This window comes from Tursiops truncatus, chromosome 14 (genome assembly GCF_011762595.2).
Source record: "Tursiops truncatus isolate mTurTru1 chromosome 14, mTurTru1.mat.Y, whole genome shotgun sequence".
In the NCBI taxonomy this organism is placed as follows: domain Eukaryota; kingdom Metazoa; phylum Chordata; class Mammalia; order Artiodactyla; family Delphinidae; genus Tursiops; species Tursiops truncatus.
Window position 1 is genome coordinate 35,490,097 of NC_047047.1, and position 20,812 is coordinate 35,510,908.

A 20,812-nucleotide genomic window follows, 5' to 3' on the forward strand; every position below is an offset into this window, starting at 1 on the left:
TTTTAGAATTTATATCCTACCTATTTCCAAAGAGTATTTAAAGCTACAGAATAATATTACCAAATCAAGAAACTCTTTTAATTCTCATTTTAATATCATCTTTTATAAGTACTCAAATGCTACATAAACTCTGCCTCACCCTCACCCCTAGAAAGGACAAACCTTAAAGATGAAGTAAAAGAGGTATTTGTCTAAAGTCACATAGCCAGTCCATTTGTCTTTCCTGTCCCTTTTAGAAAACTTGCCTCAGCTGACTTTACCAGAAATCCCCTCTTTGCTTAGGTGATTTCATGTAGGTTAGTATTTATTTATTCCTTTCCCCTCTGAGGTAGTTGCTGCTTTGTGCTTATAGTCCTGTACTTGAAGAAAAGAGTTGTATAGACATGACGATATGATGATTCTGCAGCCAGGACCTTGCTACTTGTTTACTTCAAAAGTAATCTCATCCATTCAACTCACACAGACATAATCTGTGATTGAGGAATAGATGATTCCATTATTTCAGTTTATTCAATCTAAACTTGCCACTGCTGTCAAAATGGAGACACAGTGTTACTCTGTTTACTAGAGATCTCAGAAACTAGAAATTGTGAAATTTACTTTCCCCCTACTGTTTCTCTCCTGCCTAAAAAGCGGCTCTAGACATTATAACATGTTTTAGAATCAGGTTGGTGCAAATCTTCTTTAAATGAGAATGTGTCCATTGTTTCAGATAAGAAAGTAAGAAAAACTGGGGAGATAATATGGCATTACTGAGCTTGACTAGAAGCCAGGAATCCTGGATTCCAGTGCTTATTCCAACACTGCTAGCTGTATGGCCTTAGGCAAGTCAGTTAACCATTCTGGGCCTTAGTTTACTCTTCTGTAAAATGACAGTTAGACAAGATCATCTAAGGCCCTTTGAGATTAAAAAAAAAAAAAAGCAGTTTTTTTCCCAAAAACAATTTAAAAGATTATAAACAATATAGTAACTACAATATTACAATTTCAAATCACATAGGTTTTGATGTATTAATGACAAACAGCTTTTAACCACCAAAAACTTTTCAAAGTTAAATTCTTCAGGAAATTTGAGTCATTTGAAGACTTAGAATTTAAAATTTAGTATATGGTTTAAACTGGCTTTTAGCCTAGCAGTTTCTCAGTTAATCTTATCAGTAGTAGTTGTCTCTGTACCTGGCACTTGGTATCTTAAAATGCAAATAATGCTTCGTCTCAACCCTCTAGAAGAAGTCAAGCTGCATAAGGTTGTCAGTTTCATGCTGTTGCTCTTTAAAAAATGAGCTCTGAGCTGCTGGAACACAGTGTGGGAATAGAGAGCATATGTCCAGGAGAGGAACAAGGCAGGCTCTGGGTGGACAGTAGTGAGGGGCAGTGAAGAGCCCACAGTAGGTGGGCTGGGGCCAGCACGGCCTAGAATAGCAGACTTCATGCATTAGCTGCCGGCGCCACTCTGAACTTCCAGCAGGGGTTTTCTCCAGTAGAGTCAGAGTGTGTGACATTTTTATAAAGCTTCAGTGTAATTGCTGTATCTGACAGTCTTTGAGTAAACTCCCTTCCCTTCCTTGTCAGACACTAATATAGGCCATTTTACAAGTACATTCTCCTCCACCCTCAAAAGTGTCCCCATTCCTTGCCTCATTTTCCCCCAGATTAACCAACTGTAAATAAGAAACCATCAAACCAAAGATTTTTGTCGGGAGGTGAGGGGATAGTACATGAGGAGAGATTATGATTAAGCTACCGTTCATGCCGCAACGGTGCAGTAAAGAATGAAAAAAGAGTGACAGACACCTGGATTCCAATCCTAGCTTTGCCAGTGTCACTTGTGTGACCTTCAGGAAATAACGTAATTCCTCTGAGCCTCTGAGGAACTTAATTCCTCTGAGGGATAACTTAATTCCTAACCTGTAACAGTGGCTAGTGGTGCCAGTCTCGCAGTTTTTATGAGAATGGATTAAGGGAGGTGATGTGTGGAATAGAACCCACTAGTGCCTAATACATAGTAACACCAAAATGTTTTGAACTTTTTTCCTATTAGTTCAGTCCTTGCTTACTTGCTTAGCTTTAGGGCGTATATATGCTATCATGGAGAAATGGTCATAAGGTCTGAACAACAAAAGTATGTTTAACTGCCACCTAGTTACACTCAGGCAGGTTTTGCTGACATAATGTGAATGTGAGTGTGTACGTGGCAAGTAGCTGAGACTTAAACAAACCTAAAAATTCCTTATTTCAGAAGTTCAGCTATTTATAAAGTGTTTGGTTCATAGTTAAAGGAGATTATATTGTACTTTTAAAGGTTGTATTAGCACATGCAAACATTCACCTTTTTAAAAAAATAGAATGAGTCATAAGAAGTCAGATATGCCATTAATCAGCTCTTGATTATCTTGAATAAAAGAGGGAAGGAAAATATAGATAATTCAAAGCTGTGTGTAATCCAAAAGGTACTTCTCTGTGACTTCGAATGTCACCAGAAGGAATCTCATTTTGTTTCACACTCAGGCAGCTGGTCTGAGGATCAGCAATTGCTAGAAGTTAATTCCAGACACATACAATCTGCTAATACATAATTAATTGGGGACTGATATCCTCTAAGACAGTGTAAAACATTTGTTTTAGAATTGGTGTGGTTCTTACATGAGATCCCCTAAACTTTTTTCTCCTCCATCAGGTATAATGGGTCTCTCCCAAACGGCGATAGAGGAAGGAGGAAAAGTAGGTTTGCTTTGTTTAAAAGACCTAAGGCAAATGGGGTGAAGCCCAGCACTGTGCATATTGCTTGTACTCCTCAGGCTGCAAAGGTAAAAAAAAAAAAAAAAAAAAAAAACACCCAAAAAATAAAAACTAAATGAATTAACTTGGAGAAATTGAAAGACTTGTACTTGCTGTTCATATTCTTCAGCATTCCCTTCACATTCTGTACCAGAAGCTTCCTTTTGTTTGGGTGGGAGACACTTTGGAGATACAATATCTGAAGAACTGCCATCTGGAAGAGCATAGGACCTTTTTTTTTTTTTTATATAACAAACTGGGATCAGTGGGTGGAAATTAGAAGGAAATAATTCCTTTTTCTTATTAAAAAGGTGTGGGTGGGGTGGGGCCAGGGCTTTATGTAGTATTTGGAATTGTGAAACTCCCCTGAGAAGTAGGGTGTCCTGCTGTTACCAGAGAGACCCTGCCTGGGCTGGGCAGGGAATGTGGTTCATAATATTTGTATTCAGGTACTAGAAGCATGTTTGGATGGGGTGATTTTTTTTAACTAAAGATCCTATGGATGCTCTTGTTTTTATTTATTTTTTGTTTTATGATCCTCATGGCTTTTAGCATACTGCCTTGAACACAGTAGACCTGAATAATTATTAAATTGAATCAAAGCTATGAAAGCAAATACCCAATTGTGTCTATAATATAACTTCTCAATCTCCTGGCCTATTTAATGCTTCTCACCCCCTTTTTATTTCCCAACCAAGATCTCAAGAAGCTGGGCCACCATTTCGGGACCCTTGGGCTTTTCCTAGACAACAAGGGGGAATTTTCAGATCTTTACATTTCCTGTGAATTCCTCTACTTCCAATTTTATAACAGACTGAATTTGATACTGTGGTGAGTGAATAAAAATTACAAAGAGTTCTTAGACTTCTGGAAGTATCTATATCTTTAGCTAAGCAGCCCTAGAATGTATGTTAATATTACACCATCTGAGGTACATTTTTGTAGGTTTAATAAACGAGAGAGAAATTGGCATACAGTGCCTTGCTCTAGGTCACAGCTCTGGTCCCTGAAGTCAGTTGGATTTTTGGCTTTGTTTTATATCCAGTGTGGTGTCTAAACAAGAGATGTTATGCCTTGAGTAGTCTCCTCTTTTACTGTTCAAGAACCAGTGAATGTAGAAAAGGGACAATTTCTTTTAGGTGTTTCTTTCTGCTCCTTTGCAGAGAAGGGATGTGCTGATAAATAATAAGCAGGTGGTGGAGTGAAAGGCTTATTGATCCAATCTGAGGAGCTTCTTTCCAGTATTTCCCCACAGAAGTGCTCTTGACATTTTGGGTGTGCCAATTCTTCTTTATGCAGGACTGTCCTACATGTTGTAGGATATTTAATATTCTTGGTCCCCAGCCACTAAATGCCATTTAAGCCCTCAAATCATTGTGACAGCCAAAAAATGCACCTACGTATTTCCAAATTCCCCTTACACAGCTAATATTACCTCTGGTTGAGACCCACTATCAGAAATCTTTCTGATCCTTACTTCTGTAATTTCCTATTCTGTACTTTTCTTCATATTTTTACTGTCATGCTCCTAATGTTTCATTGTTGGCTCCTTTTCATCTTTACTAGGCAACAAGAATCTTAGGGGTCAAAAATTGACATTTTCCTCTTTCAATTTTGGAGGGATGTGGTAATGAGGTCATGAAGAAAACTAATTGTTTAGTCTGGCAGTCATCTGGGATGAGTGGTTAAACCCTGCCTTCCAGTCCAGTGAGAATTTGATGTAGTTCTTATTCTTAATCTAAGAGTAGATCTGATAGTTTAAAAAACAAGCAAACAGCAACAGAAAAAAACCAGGGCTTACAATCTCAAAGTACACAAAACCTTTGTTTTTAAATCCCTTTAGCCATTAAGAATTAACTTCCAGGGCTTCCCTGGTGGCGCAGTGGTTGAGAGTCGGCCTGCCGATGCAGGGGACGCGGGTTCGTACCCCAGTCCGGGAAGATCCCACATGCCGCGGAGCGGCTGGGCCCGTGAGCCATGGCTGCTGAGCCTGCGTGTCCTGAGCCTGTGCTCCGCAACGGGAGAGGCCACAACAGTGAGAGGCCCGCGTACCGCAAAAAAAAAAGAAAAGAAAAGAATTAACTTCCAAAATACTGAGCAATTCTTTCATTGAAAAATCAGCTGCTTAATGCTGAGTTAAAATAATTATAGGTTTTCAAACCTTTAAAACCATTTTGTAATGTTTATGAACACATAAATGTGTAGTAAAACATGTTAAGCACATGCATGGGAGTGACCTACACTGCACTCTTGAGGTTCAGTACCTCCACACAGAGAGGGGAGTAGGGAAGGACATGTAAGCAGCCTTCATTATATCTGCAGCTTAATTTCTTTTAAAAAGTCAGAAGCAGAAATGGCATTAGTAAGAATGATAAAGCTGGGTAGTTAGTACCCAGGTGTTTGTTTATTCTCTTTGTATATTTGAAAATTTCATGATCTTAATTATCTTAAAACTATGGGTTTAAGGCTTTATCTATTACAGATTAGCTACAGATTAAAACCAAGTAAAATTTTATAATGTCAAAGTTCTAATTAAGAAAGTTTTTTCATTTAGCCTCTTTACTGCCTATAGTCATTCTTCTGTGTCTTTCTGTTTTTTCTTTTATGCAACCTGTTTCCACTTCCTTTGTGCAGGTTTTTCCCCCTCTGCTATTATCGTCAACTCATATACATAGAAAACGCCTGAAAACAAAACTGAAAAGTTCTTTTTAGCAATGTTTTTAGTTTGGCATAAGTCAGAAGTACAGTCATAAGCATTGTATCCATTTCCTTTGGTATATTTAATCATTCTGTGAATTTTTCTGTATCTAGCCCAGCATATGGCAAATATTTGTCATCTATAAAGTCACAGAATGGCTAGGAAAACCAATTATCTCTGCTTATTTGTTAACTTTAAACCTCTTTGAGTTACTTTAAAAATAAGATTCCTCTTATCTTGCAAGATTTTGTATTTTCTCCTTATCAGAGCACTACTGAGTACTGCTTTCAGTTTCTACCTGGGATTTGGTTTCGATTACCTTATAATTTAAAATACTTATAATGGAGACTCAGATTGTATAATGTTTTTATACAGTGAACTTATGTTCTTACTCTATAATTGCTTCAGTGTACAGGCATACCTCAGATATATTTGGGGTTCAGTTCTAGACCACCACAATAAAGCAAATCACAACAAATTTTTTTGGTTTCCCAGTGCATATAAAAGTTATGTTTACACTATGCTGTATTCTACCAAGTGTGCAATAATAGTATTGTGTCTAAAAAAATAATGTATATACTTTAATTTAAAACTACTTTATTGCTAAAAAATGCTAACCATCATCTGACAATGCAGAGTTGCCACAAACCTTCAGTTTGTTAAAAAAAATACGCAAAATCTGTGAAGCATAATAAAATGAGGTCTGCCTGAATTCTTCCGCATCCCACTTAACCTAAGAAACCACTGTCACAGCCGAGGTTACGCAAGAATTATTAATCTCTACCCTAAATTTCAGGGGGAAAATATGGTACACACATGATAAATAGATGACCTTTCTTTTTTTATGAAAAGATTATCTATTTTGATTGACCTACCTGCTAATTTTTGCTATTGATCTTTCCTTCCTTAGGCAATAAGCAACAAGGACCAGCATAGCATATCATACACCTTGTCTCGGGCCCAGACGGTGGTGGTTGAATATACTCATGACAGCAACACTGATATGTTTCAGGTATTGTAACATCTACATTTTTTTTTTTAAGTTAAAAACCTGTTGTAAGTGACTTGTGCTGTGGTCTGATTAAGGATTGTCATATTTGAATGCATTTCATTAAAACATATATTGATTTCTAAACCTCATATGTAGAAGTCCATGTAGCATGGTTAAAAGATGGGCTCTGAAATCAGAATTCCTGGTAAACATTACTTAGTTACTCTCTGCCACAGTTTCCTCCTATAAAGTGCAGATAATAGAACTTCCCTCAGGTGACTATTAGGAGGCTTAAATGTGTTAATACCTATAAAGTCCTCAGAACTGTGCCGGGTACCTGGTAAACTTAACTGGTAATATTAGTAGCTATAATAATTATTAGCTATTATTATCTAAAAAAAGGAGCCAAGAGATATTTTGTACACATTTATGATTTCTTTTTTGCTATTACTTGTCTCCTTCCTCTCTAGGCAACTGAAACTACAGGCAGTTTCTAACTGTTCACATCATATATGTGGAGTCAAACTTGCTTCTCAGCACATATTTGGTCAAAGCTATCGGCAATAACAGTTTTTATTTCTCTCATTCTTTGTACCAATCCAGTGCTGATGGTTTTATAAATTGATAGATGATAGAAAAGCTAAACCCAAAGACATAAGCAAAATTCATGATATCTTTTCCCTTAATATTGGGTTTTGTAAGGCCTTGGGCTTTTTTGAAACAAATGGGACATAAAGCACCTAATAATGTTGTTCTTATAATTGTAGTCCCAATGACATTTCAGTTTTTCTTTATTTTAAAGAATTAAATGAATATGAAAAGGCCTGGAGATGTCTTTGCTGTAGTCAGTAACAAAGTATTTCTTTAAAGTCACTATCCCCCACATCCTTTCAATGGAATGCTGAATTTTTTAGAACAGTAGAAATATTTTTAGTTCCAAAGGTCTGAGACCATTTTCTTTGGATATCATATTCTTAAAAATAAAGGGACATCCAATGTTACATTTTTTAACCAAAAAATTTCCCCCTAACACTATCCAAACTAAATAAAGACTTTGTACTTCGTGGCAGGATAAAAACACTGAAGAATTTTATCTAAAAGTGTGCTGATATAAGGAATTCTTAAAGCTCAACTATGCAAAGAATGACTTAAGAGTCATCATCTTTGTAAAGGGTCAATATTTTTTCTTAGTAACGGTATTCTTTAATTTTTATGATACTACTTTATAACAAATACATTAATGAACTGATTTCTAAATGTTTACTTTAAAACTCTGTGACATTTGTCACTTCTGTCATTTCTTCCACTGATTTCCTTTTTTCTTTTCAACATTCATCTTCCAAAATGAAATTAATTTATACTTGCTAGACCTTTGAAGATGTTTAGTTCACTGACACCTCACCCAGCAGAACTTTGTTCTAAGAACCTTGTCTCTCTGAAACATGACCAAGAACGAGGAATAAAACAAAAAGGACATCTAGGCATATAAGATAAATGCCACAAAGTCCATGCACTTTTCCCTGCTCCCTGAAGAATCCCTTAGGCCATCACTAAGAACCTTTTGAAATACTATTCTTTGAAGTTTGGTTATTTGATTTCTCAACCCATGGCAGAATTAGAGTAACTGGTTAGAGGAGGGGTATGCTGCTAGAGACAAATATGCCCAACAGCAAGAAATGATAGCTGACAACCTGACAGAAAAGACACAAGAATCCTGTAAAGTATACATAAGACCTCAAAGCACGGCTTTGTAAGCCTTTAACATAAGGATCAGCGTTCCTCTACACCTTTATAGCACCTGAAGACATCAGGGCAGCTCAGCTCAATATAAAGGTATTCATAGTATAATGTCCTGGAGTCATCATAAAAGATTTACTTTTATGTTCATTGTATTCTGTTAAGGAAACTAGAGTAATACATGGTAGACATATTTCTGTCCAAAGAGGTTAAAATTAAAATCTGCAGCCACCCAGAAATCTCAGCCATCCTAAACTTTTCATTCCCTGAGGTTTCATATATTCTGGGTTGTAAGTTCCTACTTAATTTTATGCTCTAAGTGATTACTACATCAGAGGGAATGTGACAGATTGGTTTTCAAGGGTATAGATGCCCCAGAGTTAAGTATGATAAGTTTGAGCATTAGAAATTTCAGAGGCTTAATGATTTCACCTTACTGTTTGTACCTTTCTTGAGTGGATTTTCCATTGTGTTCCTTTGAATAGGTTTATAGATATTTGTTTTTCCCTTAGATTGGTCGGTCGACTGAAAGTCCCATTGACTTTGTAGTAACTGACACAGTTCCTGGAAGTCAAAGTAATTCTGATACACAGTCAGTGCAAAGCACCATATCAAGATTTGCCTGTAGAATTATATGTGAACGGAATCCCCCATTTACAGCACGGATTTATGCTGCAGGATTTGACTCATCAAAAAACATCTTTCTTGGGGTAAAAAGCTTTTTTCCTAAATGTTGCATTGTATGACCACTTCTATTTCCCAGTTATAAATAAACAGAAGATCACTATTTTTCCTACTAGGAGAAGGCTGCCAAATGGAAGACATCAGATGGACAGATGGATGGCTTGACCACCAATGGCGTTCTTGTTATGCATCCACGCAATGGGTTCACAGAAGACTCCAAGCCTGGAATATGGAGAGAAATATCAGTGTGTGGAAATGTATTCAGCCTGCGTGAAACCAGATCAGCTCAGCAGAGAGGGAAAATGGTAAGTACTGAGATGTAGCTTCTTTTTTAACAACAATAAACTCATAGGGTGAGTTGGACTGAGTGCATTACATATTCCCAAAAACTATTTAATCTTTTGCTGACACAGAGTACCAAGTATGGCTATCAAGTGCTGACAACCAAATACTATACCAGGAGGATAATATCTTAATGTTTCAATTAGAGCACTCTAAAAATTTATTCTTCTTTTATATTATGTTAATATATTTTAAAACCTAAGCTTTCCCAATTTAAACAGCACTCTGTGTATTTTCTACTTGTATCTATATATCTTTGACCAACATATTTACCAAATTGGAAATATTAAACTTACTGATTAGCCAGATGTTTTAATCATAAATTGTCTTTACTATAAAGCTGAAAAGAGATAAGTTACTGCTCAATATTTTATCCTTGATTTTCAAACCCATATTTTTCATGACTACCATTTGAGTTTCTTAAATAAACAACCAGAGGAAATCTTGATTCTTGAGTAAGGAGCACGTAAGACCAAAACTCTTAGGTAAAAATCCAAAACTCAGTGGTCAATGTGTTTTTTTGATTCTTTTTTCCTTTAGGTGGAAATTGAAACCAATCAGTTACAAGATGGCTCATTAATTGACCTCTGTGGTGCAACATTGCTGTGGCGTACTGCAGAAGGCCTTTCCCACACTCCTACCGTGAAGCATTTAGAAGCTTTAAGACAGGAAATCAATGCAGCACGACCTCAGTGCCCTGTAGGGTTCAACACACTAGCATTTCCTAGTATGAAGAGGAAAGATGTTGTTGATGAAAAGCAACCATGGGTGTATCTGAACTGCGGCCATGTGCATGGCTATCATAACTGGGGAAACAAAGAAGAACGTGATGGAAAAGATCGTGAATGTCCTATGTGTAGGTCTGTTGGTCCCTATGTCCCTCTGTGGCTTGGATGTGAAGCTGGATTTTATGTGGACGCCGGCCCTCCAACCCATGCGTTTAGCCCGTGTGGGCATGTGTGTTCAGAAAAGACAACTGCCTACTGGTCCCAGATCCCGCTTCCTCATGGTACTCATACTTTTCATGCAGCCTGTCCCTTTTGTGCACATCAGTTGGCTGGTGAACAAGGCTACATCAGACTTATTTTCCAAGGACCTCTAGACTAACAGACCATTGTCCTCCAGGACTACATTATACATTTATAAGCTAAGTGATTTGGGTTTTCCAACCTGTTGTCCACATCACAGTTTTTCTGCTCTGGTCATTTGCATTAAGATGAAGAATTTTTTTAAACATTTATAATAAATAGTAGCAATTTCTGAGCAAAAATCTGGGAAACTCAAGCAAAGGAATTTCCAAAAGTACCAGACTTCTGAATTCTGAGTTTTGAAAATATATTTTGAGGAGAAAAAGACATAGTCTAATTTGATGCCTTCATTTTAGTGTTTTGAATCACCCATCCTCAGTGCTGAAAAATTGTTTTGTATAACTGAGGGTACTGTTGGTTCAAACTATGTTAGTTTACAGTTTGTTGCAAACATTGTAAAATACAGCAACATGTATATTAACTTTTTTTCTATTTATCTTTATTATAGAAAATATCTTAGAATGTTCTTGGTAGGGTAGCATGGTAACGATGGTCTCACACTCTTGGTGTGAATGGTAGTTTAGCAAGCATAGCTCAAGGATTTGCAAAGTTAAGAAGAAGGACAAGAGAGCCTCTCTCCCCACCCCCATCTAAATATGAAATTTGGTAAATTAGAATACTTTGTAAAACAAAATTCATATTAATTACCATTATGTAAGAGGTGTTTGTTTTTAACCACATTGAAGATAATCGGGAAAGATTTTTTTCCTTAATGTTTCTCGCAAGTGTAGTACTATAACAAAAACTTAATGCTAAGAAACATTTCACATGCTCCTTTGAATATGCAATTTAATCTAGATTATCTATTTTTCTCCCATGATAACTAATCTGTTTTTAGTATCAGCAACATTTGGCAAGTTTATTTTTTAGATATAAACTGTGGTTCATCTGTTCACTGTTTCTAGAAAAAAAATCATTCCCATGAGAAAAAGCATAAATAACAAGAAAGGAGAGTGACTTGATTTGCTTTTAGAAAAAGAAATGCTTAATTAACTATCCTGTATTTGGACTTATTTAGATAGGAAATTTAGAGATATAAAGGGTTGAATGACAACAGTGCTCTTTTTTTTTAATCTAACAGACCAGCCTTAACTGTGGGCTTGAATCCTAAAAGGACAGTTGCCACAGTGTGACTCAAGGAAATGCTTGGTTGGCAAATGAGCACCAGTGACAGCCAAATGGAGGGACATACTTGCATGGTCAGTTTATTCTCTAATTCCAGTAAGTTCTTTGCTTTCAGAAGCAAGAAAACATTTCTTCTCCCCTCCCCTACCCCCCCCCTTTTTTTTTTAACACACCACAAGGAAAGTATAGACAGTTGCACTACATCAAACTCTTTGTGACACTTGTAGAAATCAGTACACTTTTAGATTAGACAGAATCATTTTTTTAATCTTTTGTTTTCCTTTAGTTCGAAAAGTTGTATTATACTTAATTGACTCTAGCAAAATTTTGTATGTGGTAGCACAGCTTTAATTTATCCTATTACAGTGCTGTTCTGAATTTTCTTTTGGTTTTTAAAAAACAAAACCTGTTGCTTAGAAGCCATGAACTATTTTACTTTACTTCAACTTGTCAAAATTTCCTTGTTTTAAAAAATCATTTGGGTTCACTCAGGAAATGCATGTCAGGAAACTTTGTATTATAAGTTGACTAGTTGTGATGTATCAGTAACTGCTGTTACTCCTTTTTCAAAGAAATATAATTGATTTTGAAGTTTTCTAGATTGTCACATGCTTTGTGACTAATGCAAGGAAATCAAGTCCTGTGTTGTATTTGTTCTAGTCATTTCTATTCAGGCTATATATTGTAGCTGATTTTTATTTGCAATTAATTTATTCAAACTGAGTAAATACTTTTCAAAATAGATATTTGAATTTGCCTTTGTGAGTTCATTTTTGCATAACTGAGAATGGGAAACCAGAAGTGAAAACTTGTGGACAAATCTAGTCCACACTCCAAAGATATTCACTTGAAATAGATGAGGAGTTTGCATTTAATGTAACACTTTAAATCTCTGGTTCTCTTGGGAAAGCGTCTCTTACTTATCAATAGAGGAACTTCTTTAGTGGTTGAATAATTGAGGCCTTTCTCTAAGTCAAGCCCTGCTGGAGAGATGGCCTGTAGCAAGTTGCGTACTAGACCATCTAATAGTGCCTCAGTGATCATAAAAGGTTCATGTTCTTCCCAAGGTGCCTGAATTTCCTCCTACCAAGTAAGAAAAATCTGGTTCACTTTCTATCAAATTTAAGTTTTGAAAACTCAGGTAATTTAAATCTTTAGTCATACTTTTTCTGTTCAAGCATTTTAATTATTAGTTCTGTCATTTTGCCAATGCCTAACAGAATACTTTTACTTATTCAGTTGTATTAAGGGAATGTCAGTATTCTGGCCAAAGAGAAGAAGTTGTATTTAGGTCTCCTAAATACACTCTCAAGAAAGACAATCTTTATGACTCAATTCTTTTATCAAAGTGATCTTAATATCTAAATGTTCCTTACTTTGTACAGTGAATTAAATTTCCCTTCAACTAAAATGTTAGGGTCATGAAGCAAGACAGGGTAGATATCTAGAAAGAGGAGTCTTTCATCACGTTATCTTCTCGAAGCTGTGTTTGCTTACTTTCATGATATAAAAATCTTCTAGTACGTGTGAAACAGGATAGGAATAAATAATCATGTAAATATATAATTATATCTAACATGAGTACTCCCACTCCAGTCTTCCTTCAGAAGAGTGCCCCAAGAACCATGTGTGATGCGTGACCTTCTGACACATAGACTGAGTGAGGGCACCAGTGAAAGTCCATCCATTATTTCTTTAACTTTATAAAAAAAAATATAATTCCAACATGTTGACCCCTCATCCTAAGCGATCATCTTATGCTACCCCACTTTATAGACCACTGGCTGAAAGATCTGTGATCCATTCTTTGGTTTTTGTGTTCTAAGCATTAACCATGTAGCAAATCAGATCACCAAAATACTACATAACTGAACTGTATTACTCTATCTCCCACTCCCACTTTCAGAATTACTCCTATATAAGTATACTCTAAGGCCATGCCCTCAGAATTTTACCCACACATTCTTACAACGGATATTTGAATATCCACTGTGCAGACAAGCCCTGTTCTAACACTGGGTGATGTAGCAGGAAACAAAACAAAACAAAACCCTGCCTTCATGGGGTTACATTCTAGTGGGGAAGATGGAAATGAACATGAAAAGGGAAAGACATATAGTAAGATAGTGAGCAGTTCTGAGGGACCGATAAAGCAGAAAAAGGAGATACAGAACGTCACGTGTGATGGGTGTGGGTGTGCGGAGTGTTTGCAGTATTAAATAGAGCAACAGAAAGCCCCGCTGGAAAGGTGGTATTTGAGTAAAGATCTGAAGGGAGTGGCTACTTAGGAGAAGAGCATTTAGGCAGAGGGAACACCAATTGCAAGGGTCCTGACGCTTGGAACATTTCTGTAACAGCCAAGAGGCCAGTGTGGCCATGTGATGTGAAGCGAGAGGAGGAGCAGGTTAGGTCAAAGAGGTAAAGAGACAGAAGAAGTGGGGCATGGGGGTGGAACTAGATCTCAGAGAGCCTCCTGAGACTTTTGGCTTTTATTCTGAATGAGTGGGGGGCCTTAGGAGGATTTTGAACAGGGGAATGATGTGCTCAGACTTCGATTTTAATAGGATCCAAATAGGCTGAAGTGGAGCAGGGAGACCAGTTAGGAGACTGTTGCAGTAATCCTGGAGGAAAATGATGGCGACTTAGGTCAAAGCGTGGGGGCAGTGGAGCTGGTTTGAAAAGTAACCAGAATCTGGGTATGCTTTGAAGGCAGAGTTGATGATATTTGCAGCAGATCAGATATGGGGTGTGAAAGAACGAAGAGGAGTCAAGGATGACTTGGTTATTAGCCTGAATAACTAACTAGAAGGATCGAATTGTCATTTAGTGAAGTAGAGAACAGTTTGTGGAAGAGGGTGTACTGACTCTGGAACTTAGATTGAGACTCCTCTTAGATGAGGTATTTACCGAAAACTGTCTCTGCTTTTTTCTTTTCTTTGACTACTGTCAAAGTTCTTAATTATTATCATCAGTGTTCCCCATGTATCCTATGCTAGCTTAGAAACAAAAAAGTATTCCTCCTGATTAAGGGCCAGCTTCCTTTCATTGAAATAGAGAGTCAGGATACTTCTCATGTTTCTCCCTTTGCTTTGGCTGCCCTCTGAGGAAATGAAGTTCTGTTTTCAACTACAGTAACTTCCTTTAGCCAACTTGTTCTGATACAGTTTTTCTCCCATCTCGCTCATATACACCTTTTTCCTTAGCTCTTGCTTTTAAAAAAAATTCTCAGTTTTATTGAAGCTTAATATTTTGTTGCTTCAAATCCTTTCTGGCAGTGGCAGAGCACAGTTGTGTTTGTTTTAATTTTAATATTTAAATGTTAACGGAAAACAAAACTCTTAAACCTATTTTGTAAGTCCAGATTTTAATATCCAGCTTCCCTTAAGGAAATATGCCTGTCTTTGATAATATTGTCAGCAGAAAATGCAGTAAAGAAGATCAAAAGAGTTCTTCTAGTAATCATTGTAAAATATCAGGTCCAAACATTCTGTTACATGATATGATGGGAATGCTGGTTTGTTTAGACTGACATTAGATTGTAAACCCAGCTATGTATGCTAAACTACAGCATAAAAATTCCTCACAGCTAACATTTGAGCGTTTGCTATGTGCCAAGCACTGTTTTAAATGTATCATTCTAAGTATATTACTGATTTTATTTAAAACTCAAAACAACCCTTTGAGAGAGGAACTATTATCTCCATTTTATTTATTTTTTAATTTTTATTGGACTATAGTTGATTTACAATGCTGTGTTAGTTTCTGCTGTACAGCAAAGTGAATCAGTTAAATGTATATATATATGTGTGTGTGTATATATGTGTGTGTGTATATATGTGTGTGTGTGTGTGTGTGTATATATATATATATATATATATATATATATATATATATATATATATGTATGTATGTATCTCCACTCTTTTTAGTTTCTTTCCCCATATAGGTCATTACAAAGTATTGAGTAGAGTTCCCTGTGCTCTACAGTAGGTACTTATTAGTTATCTGTTTTGTATGTAGTAGTATGTATATGTCAATCCCAATATCCCAGTTTGTCCCTCCCCCACCTTACCCTCTGGTAACCATAAGTTTGTTTTCTATATCTGTATGTCTCCATTTACAATAGAAACCAGACACAGCAGTGTCTAGTAACTTACCCAAGGTCCACATGGCTCGTCACTAGAGGAGTCAAAATTTGAACCTCGGAAGTCTTGCTCCATACCTGTGTACACAGGCGCTACATTTTACTGTCCGCCCCCCACCCTTAATGGAATTTGAAGTCTTTTTTAAAATCAATTTTAAACAATTTTTCAAAAATGATTTAAGGTGGCTTATAAAAATTATAATTAAGAACGTTAAACATCAATAGTAAAAATTTTGGGAAGAACAAAAGTAAAAGAATTTGGTATTATAACAAAGTAAGATAGAATCAGCATTGGCATGAGTACACAAGTAGATTTAATGAAGGCCTGTAAACTTGCTAAAGGTGAGTCACAAATCGATTTAGTGCCAAGGTGTTTAGTAGGTTATTCAATAGGGGAACATGATCAGTTACAAGATCCAGGCAGCTGCCTGGAAGGTAGCAACACATCCACTGCTACAGAAACTTGTAATCATTTCTGGTCCTGCAAGCAGAGAAATTCACATTCAGGAAGCAGTGCCATTCCTTCATATAAGTAGATTCATGCAGTATTTTTCTTCCTGTGACTCACTTATTTCATTTAGCATAATGTCCTGAAGGTTCATCCATGTTGTTGCATATTGCAGAATTTACTTCTTTTTTAAGGCTGAATAGTATTCCAGACTATGTGTGTGTGTGTGTGTGTGTGTATTTATTTACTTTATCCATTTATCTGTCAGACATACAGTTTGTTCCACTTCCTGACTCTTGTGAATAGTGCTGCAGTGAACAGGGAGTGCTAATATCTCTTCAAGATTCTGATTTCAGTTCTTCTGGTTAAATACCCAGAAATGGGATTGCTGGATCATATGGTAGTTTTGCTTTCCGTAGAGGCTGCACCATTTTACATTCCCACCAACAGTGGGCAGAGGTTCCAGTTTCTCCAACTCCTCGCCAATACTTTGTCATCTTTTGTTTTTTGATAATAGCAACCTGACAGGTGTGAAGTGATATCTTTTTGTGGTTTTGATTTGCATTTCCCTGATGATTAGTGGCATTGAGCATTTTTTCCTATACTTGTTGGCCATCTGTATGTCGTCTTTAGAGAAATGGCTATTCAAGTGCTTAGTCCATTTTTTAATCAGGTTATTAGTTTATTTTACTATTGAGTTATAAGAGTTTCTTATATACATGGTTTGCAAATATTTTCTCCTATTCCATAGGAGAAAATTTTTCATTCTGTTGTTTCCTTTGCTGTGTAGAAGCTTCTTAGTATGTCCCACTTGTGTATTTTTGTTTTTGTTGCCTGTGCTTTTGGTGTCATATCTGCTGCTTCCGCACTTTAATGATGGAACACATTGAAAGAATTCTTTCCCAGGTTGATAAAGGGCTGTCATGGTACCTGGCACATGTAGATGCTCAAAAACTATTTCTTATATAATTATAGAAAACTGTTAGAACTCTGAACTGTTAAGCTATCCAAACAGTCTGAGTAGAAGCATTAACAAAAACAGTCAAAAGAATGAAGGTTACAGAAGCTGTTTATTTAATCAGAAAATGTGTTTTCATTGGTCAAAAAGACAAAAATGGAAAAGGTGGAGGTATGGCAAAAAGTAACAATTACTAGAAGGTTGACAGGGCAACAAGGAGAAAACCCATGGGTGGTGTCAGAAGACAACAAAAAATATTATCCTGGAGAAGAGAGAAGAAATATCAATTATAGCCCAAAAGTATGTCATCCAGAAATTCAAGGTTTTGAGCCTTTTATTGGTTGGGGAAGACACAGAAAACAGCCAAGATTGAAAGGGAAAGTTAAGATCTACCCACCTTAGAATTTCCTAAAGTTTTACTATATCATATTCCTGTATAACTATTAATAAAAATATAGAATATAAACTAGAAGGGATCTTGGCAATTAAGTTACAGGTGAGAAACCAAGGCCTTGTTAGGTAGTAGCTACCAACTGATAAATCCGGCACTAGAAGCTCGGTCCCCTGTGTCCCCTAACAGTCTAAATTATCATGAACTTGAGTCACCAAGATTCAGTTAAATTCCCATGTTTTGTTTGTTGAAGCAGAGATTAAGTACATGCACTTTAATCATTTTTCTTTTTAAATTCAAAGTGTCAGCAGAGTTAAAACATCAACTCTCATTGTCATGTAAACAATGGCTCCCAAATGTAGGGGATGGTCTGTTTCAGAATTCTTTTCCTTAAAAGGTTATCTAGTTTGGAAATGAAAGATAAGAGTAGGGAAAGAAAATCAAGAGTTGTTCAGTAGTGTCGCTTATAGCCATTTGGCCTGTATGTGAAACATTCAGCCAACAAGAGCGCTCACTCAGTGACAGGGCACTTATTTTACTTTTCTATTTATTGTGAAGTTAGCACAGTTGTTTTGCATACCGCACCTGTGCAGGAATGCAACACATTCTGATACCCTTCACTTTCAGTAGGCTTCTTTTTCAGTTGACCTTTGGAAAAATAAGTTATTTGAAGTGGTGATTGTAATGTCTCATTAAAATGTTAAAATTACTGTATTGTCAAGCAACTCAGAATTTTTCTTGGTCCACAATGTAATTGAATAATAATAGCAACCGAAACCCTAAGTGCTCATAAAGTTATCTTAATCTTGAATCATGAGGGGCAAATCTTTAGGTGGAGAGAGAGGAGTTAAATTGGGCTAGGTGTACAGACACAAGAAAAGGAACTTCCACAAGAAAGGCTGTCAGAGACCTGTAGGTGGTAGGAGCTCCCAAAGAAGGGATGGGCTCTGGTGACAGCTGAGAGGGGTAATGGGAGGAATTCCCCACTGTGGGTCTTGGTAACATGTTAGGATCCTAAGGCAGTTACTTCCAAAGTTGAGTTTGCACAGGGATTGGGGGTGGGAAGTTAGAGAACTTGTGGCCCCCAACAGAGAAAGCATAGTAATTATCCTGATGTCCAGGTGTGGAAATTATGGGCAGGAATCATTACATCCAGAGACAGGCAATTTCTTGGATTCCCCCTTCACCACCACTGCCTCTCTCTCAATCAGTTTCTCTCTCTCCCTCTCTCCTTACCCCCCTCCCCACACCCCGAACACCTGCTCCCAATTTTGGAATAAGTATAGCTCCTCATGATGACTTTTTGAAAGAAACAGTGTTCACTTGAGTGTGTAAATTCTGACAAGTTTGTTAGTGTAATTTCTATATTAGTCACATAGAATGAATGCAAATGTTAGTTGTATTTTTGATTGATTTTATTCAGAGCACTCAACCGTGGCAAGAAGCCCTGAGTCAGGTGTACTATGCACAGTTGGTATTTAGTTGTAGAGGTAACGTAATATAACTATGACGTGATACTTGTGAGGTGATGAAATGAAAGTCAAAGATACTACTATTGGGATGTGGCCTTTCGCAGAGAAGCCCTAAAAGAACGTTTACTGCTTTGGTACGTGTTATAGGATTTTTAAAGTTTGAAAGTTAACAATCAAGAGTTTGTTTGAAGATGCTTTTATGGTTTCATTATTGCTACTGACTTCAAATATGGCCATATTTATTTACCAAAGTGTTTTAATTCCTTTTTAAATACAAAAGAGCCATTGAAAATGTCTGGGTGGAATTTCACAAAAACAAGGAATTCTTCAGACAAGGCACGAGTCCAAGCCTTAATCCAGTCTGGCCTCGGATACCAGTCCTCAGATGTTCCTTTATCAGAGTCAGTAACAATGGGCAGTTATTCACTGTAAATAAACTAGAGCCTAAGTGAGTGAGGGGAGTGAGAAAATATCAAGCTATACAGTCGCTTTGGAGAGGATCTAATTATACTAAAGCCAGTATTTCCTGTAATTTTGTAACATACTTTTATGTTTAACTCCTTGGCTCTATCTGTAGTCATGAATCTTATTACCTGATATCTATCTGTGGTCATGAATCTTGTTACCTGATATCCTATGGGAAAAGAAAATCCAACCCTTTGACATCAGTTAATTAATACTCGTTCTACCTCATCTTAGTTCCTAAGGACTTTGGTGCTGGTCCTATGTGTGGAACTAGACTTGTAAGAGCAGATGGTCCCAGGCTAAGAAATTTATGGGTCTCTTCAGTTGGGGAGCTCAGCAGCTTCTTTGATATACAACAAAGTCAAAGAATTTTAAATGAATTATAAAGCTATCTTCAGGGCTTCCCTGGTGGCGCAGTGGTTGAGAGTCCGCCTGCCGATGCAGGGGACACGGGTTCGTGCCCCAGTCCGGGAAGATCCCACATGCCGCGGAGCGGCTGTGCCCATGAGCCATGGCCACTGAGCCTGCGCATCCTGAGCCATTGTCCGCAATGGGAGAGGCCACAACAGTGAGAGGCCCGCGTACCGGGAAAAAAAAAAAAAAAAAAAAAAAAGCTATCTTCAGTGACCTTTTTAATCATTCAATGGCTAAAGGAAAGGATATTCCAAATTATTCATAGCCAAAACATCCCTGAAAGGGTATAGTTTGGGGGACAGTTCAGAGCAGTGACCCAACATGTCAAATTCCCTAACATCAAATTCCAAGGAACTTGTCTCTATGAGCCTTTGTTGGAATTTAATTATATGTTGACCTGTGACACCAGTTTGAACATCTTTTTGATCTGCAAATGTGCTTGGTTGTAATGGAAATTCAAATAGAAAGTCGATCTTAACCTTTTGATGCATTCCTTCATTATGAATTACATCTGCTTACCAGTGAAATATTCTACAAAATGGGAGAGACGTGAGTGAAAGAATTGATATAACATGTAGTAGTTTAAATTTTTAGCCTGAGAATATTACATTAATTTAACTTTTGTCATGTTCATTGCTCATTATGGCTGACACTTTGAGCTACCAACTAACCTTCTGGGTTCCCAAATACCCCTGGTCTGATTTGTAAGTACACTTGTAACCATAAGACCCAGCATTCACTAGAGAAGATTTACACACAACGGGAAGCTCACATCTCGTTGAGTGAGAACATTTCCAGAAAATCTGTTTTGTGGCTTTTTTTTTTAAGTTTCTCTTTTATGTGGAAAGGTGATAGAAGTCTTCATTTATTCGGAGAACTTGGTATAAGTAAACAAAATGGAATCTTATGCAGTGACAACTTCATCTTCCTGATTGGCAAGAACACACTGACTTTAAGACCCTCTTTCATTTGCTTCCGTTTGCTTCCATTTTCATGGTTCATTTCCAGCCAACACAGCATTTCTGAAATGCCAGCATTTGCTTTGTATTTTCTGGCATTGTATCTAAGCAAACTAAA

The 20,812-nt window shown here is 37.0% G+C and overlaps 1 protein-coding gene across 4 annotated transcripts in view; it reads left to right on the forward strand.

Moving 5' to 3' along the window:
• PELI1 (pellino E3 ubiquitin protein ligase 1) overlaps window positions 1–12,187 on the forward strand; it is a 137,995-nt gene extending 125,808 nt beyond the window's left edge. For all 4 annotated transcript variants that reach the window (XM_073791312.1, XM_019943129.3, XM_019943128.3 and 1 more), the window contains 5 exons: window positions 2,678–2,807; window positions 6,387–6,488; window positions 8,717–8,914; window positions 9,005–9,193; window positions 9,771–12,187. In XM_073791312.1, coding sequence (XP_073647413.1) covers window positions 2,678–2,807; window positions 6,387–6,488; window positions 8,717–8,914; window positions 9,005–9,193; window positions 9,771–10,337 — 1,186 coding nt within the window. In that variant the 3' untranslated portion in view covers window positions 10,338–12,187. The remainder of the gene's footprint in view (window positions 1–2,677; window positions 2,808–6,386; window positions 6,489–8,716; window positions 8,915–9,004; window positions 9,194–9,770) is intronic.
• The last annotated feature ends 8,625 nt before the right edge of the window (window positions 12,188–20,812 follow it).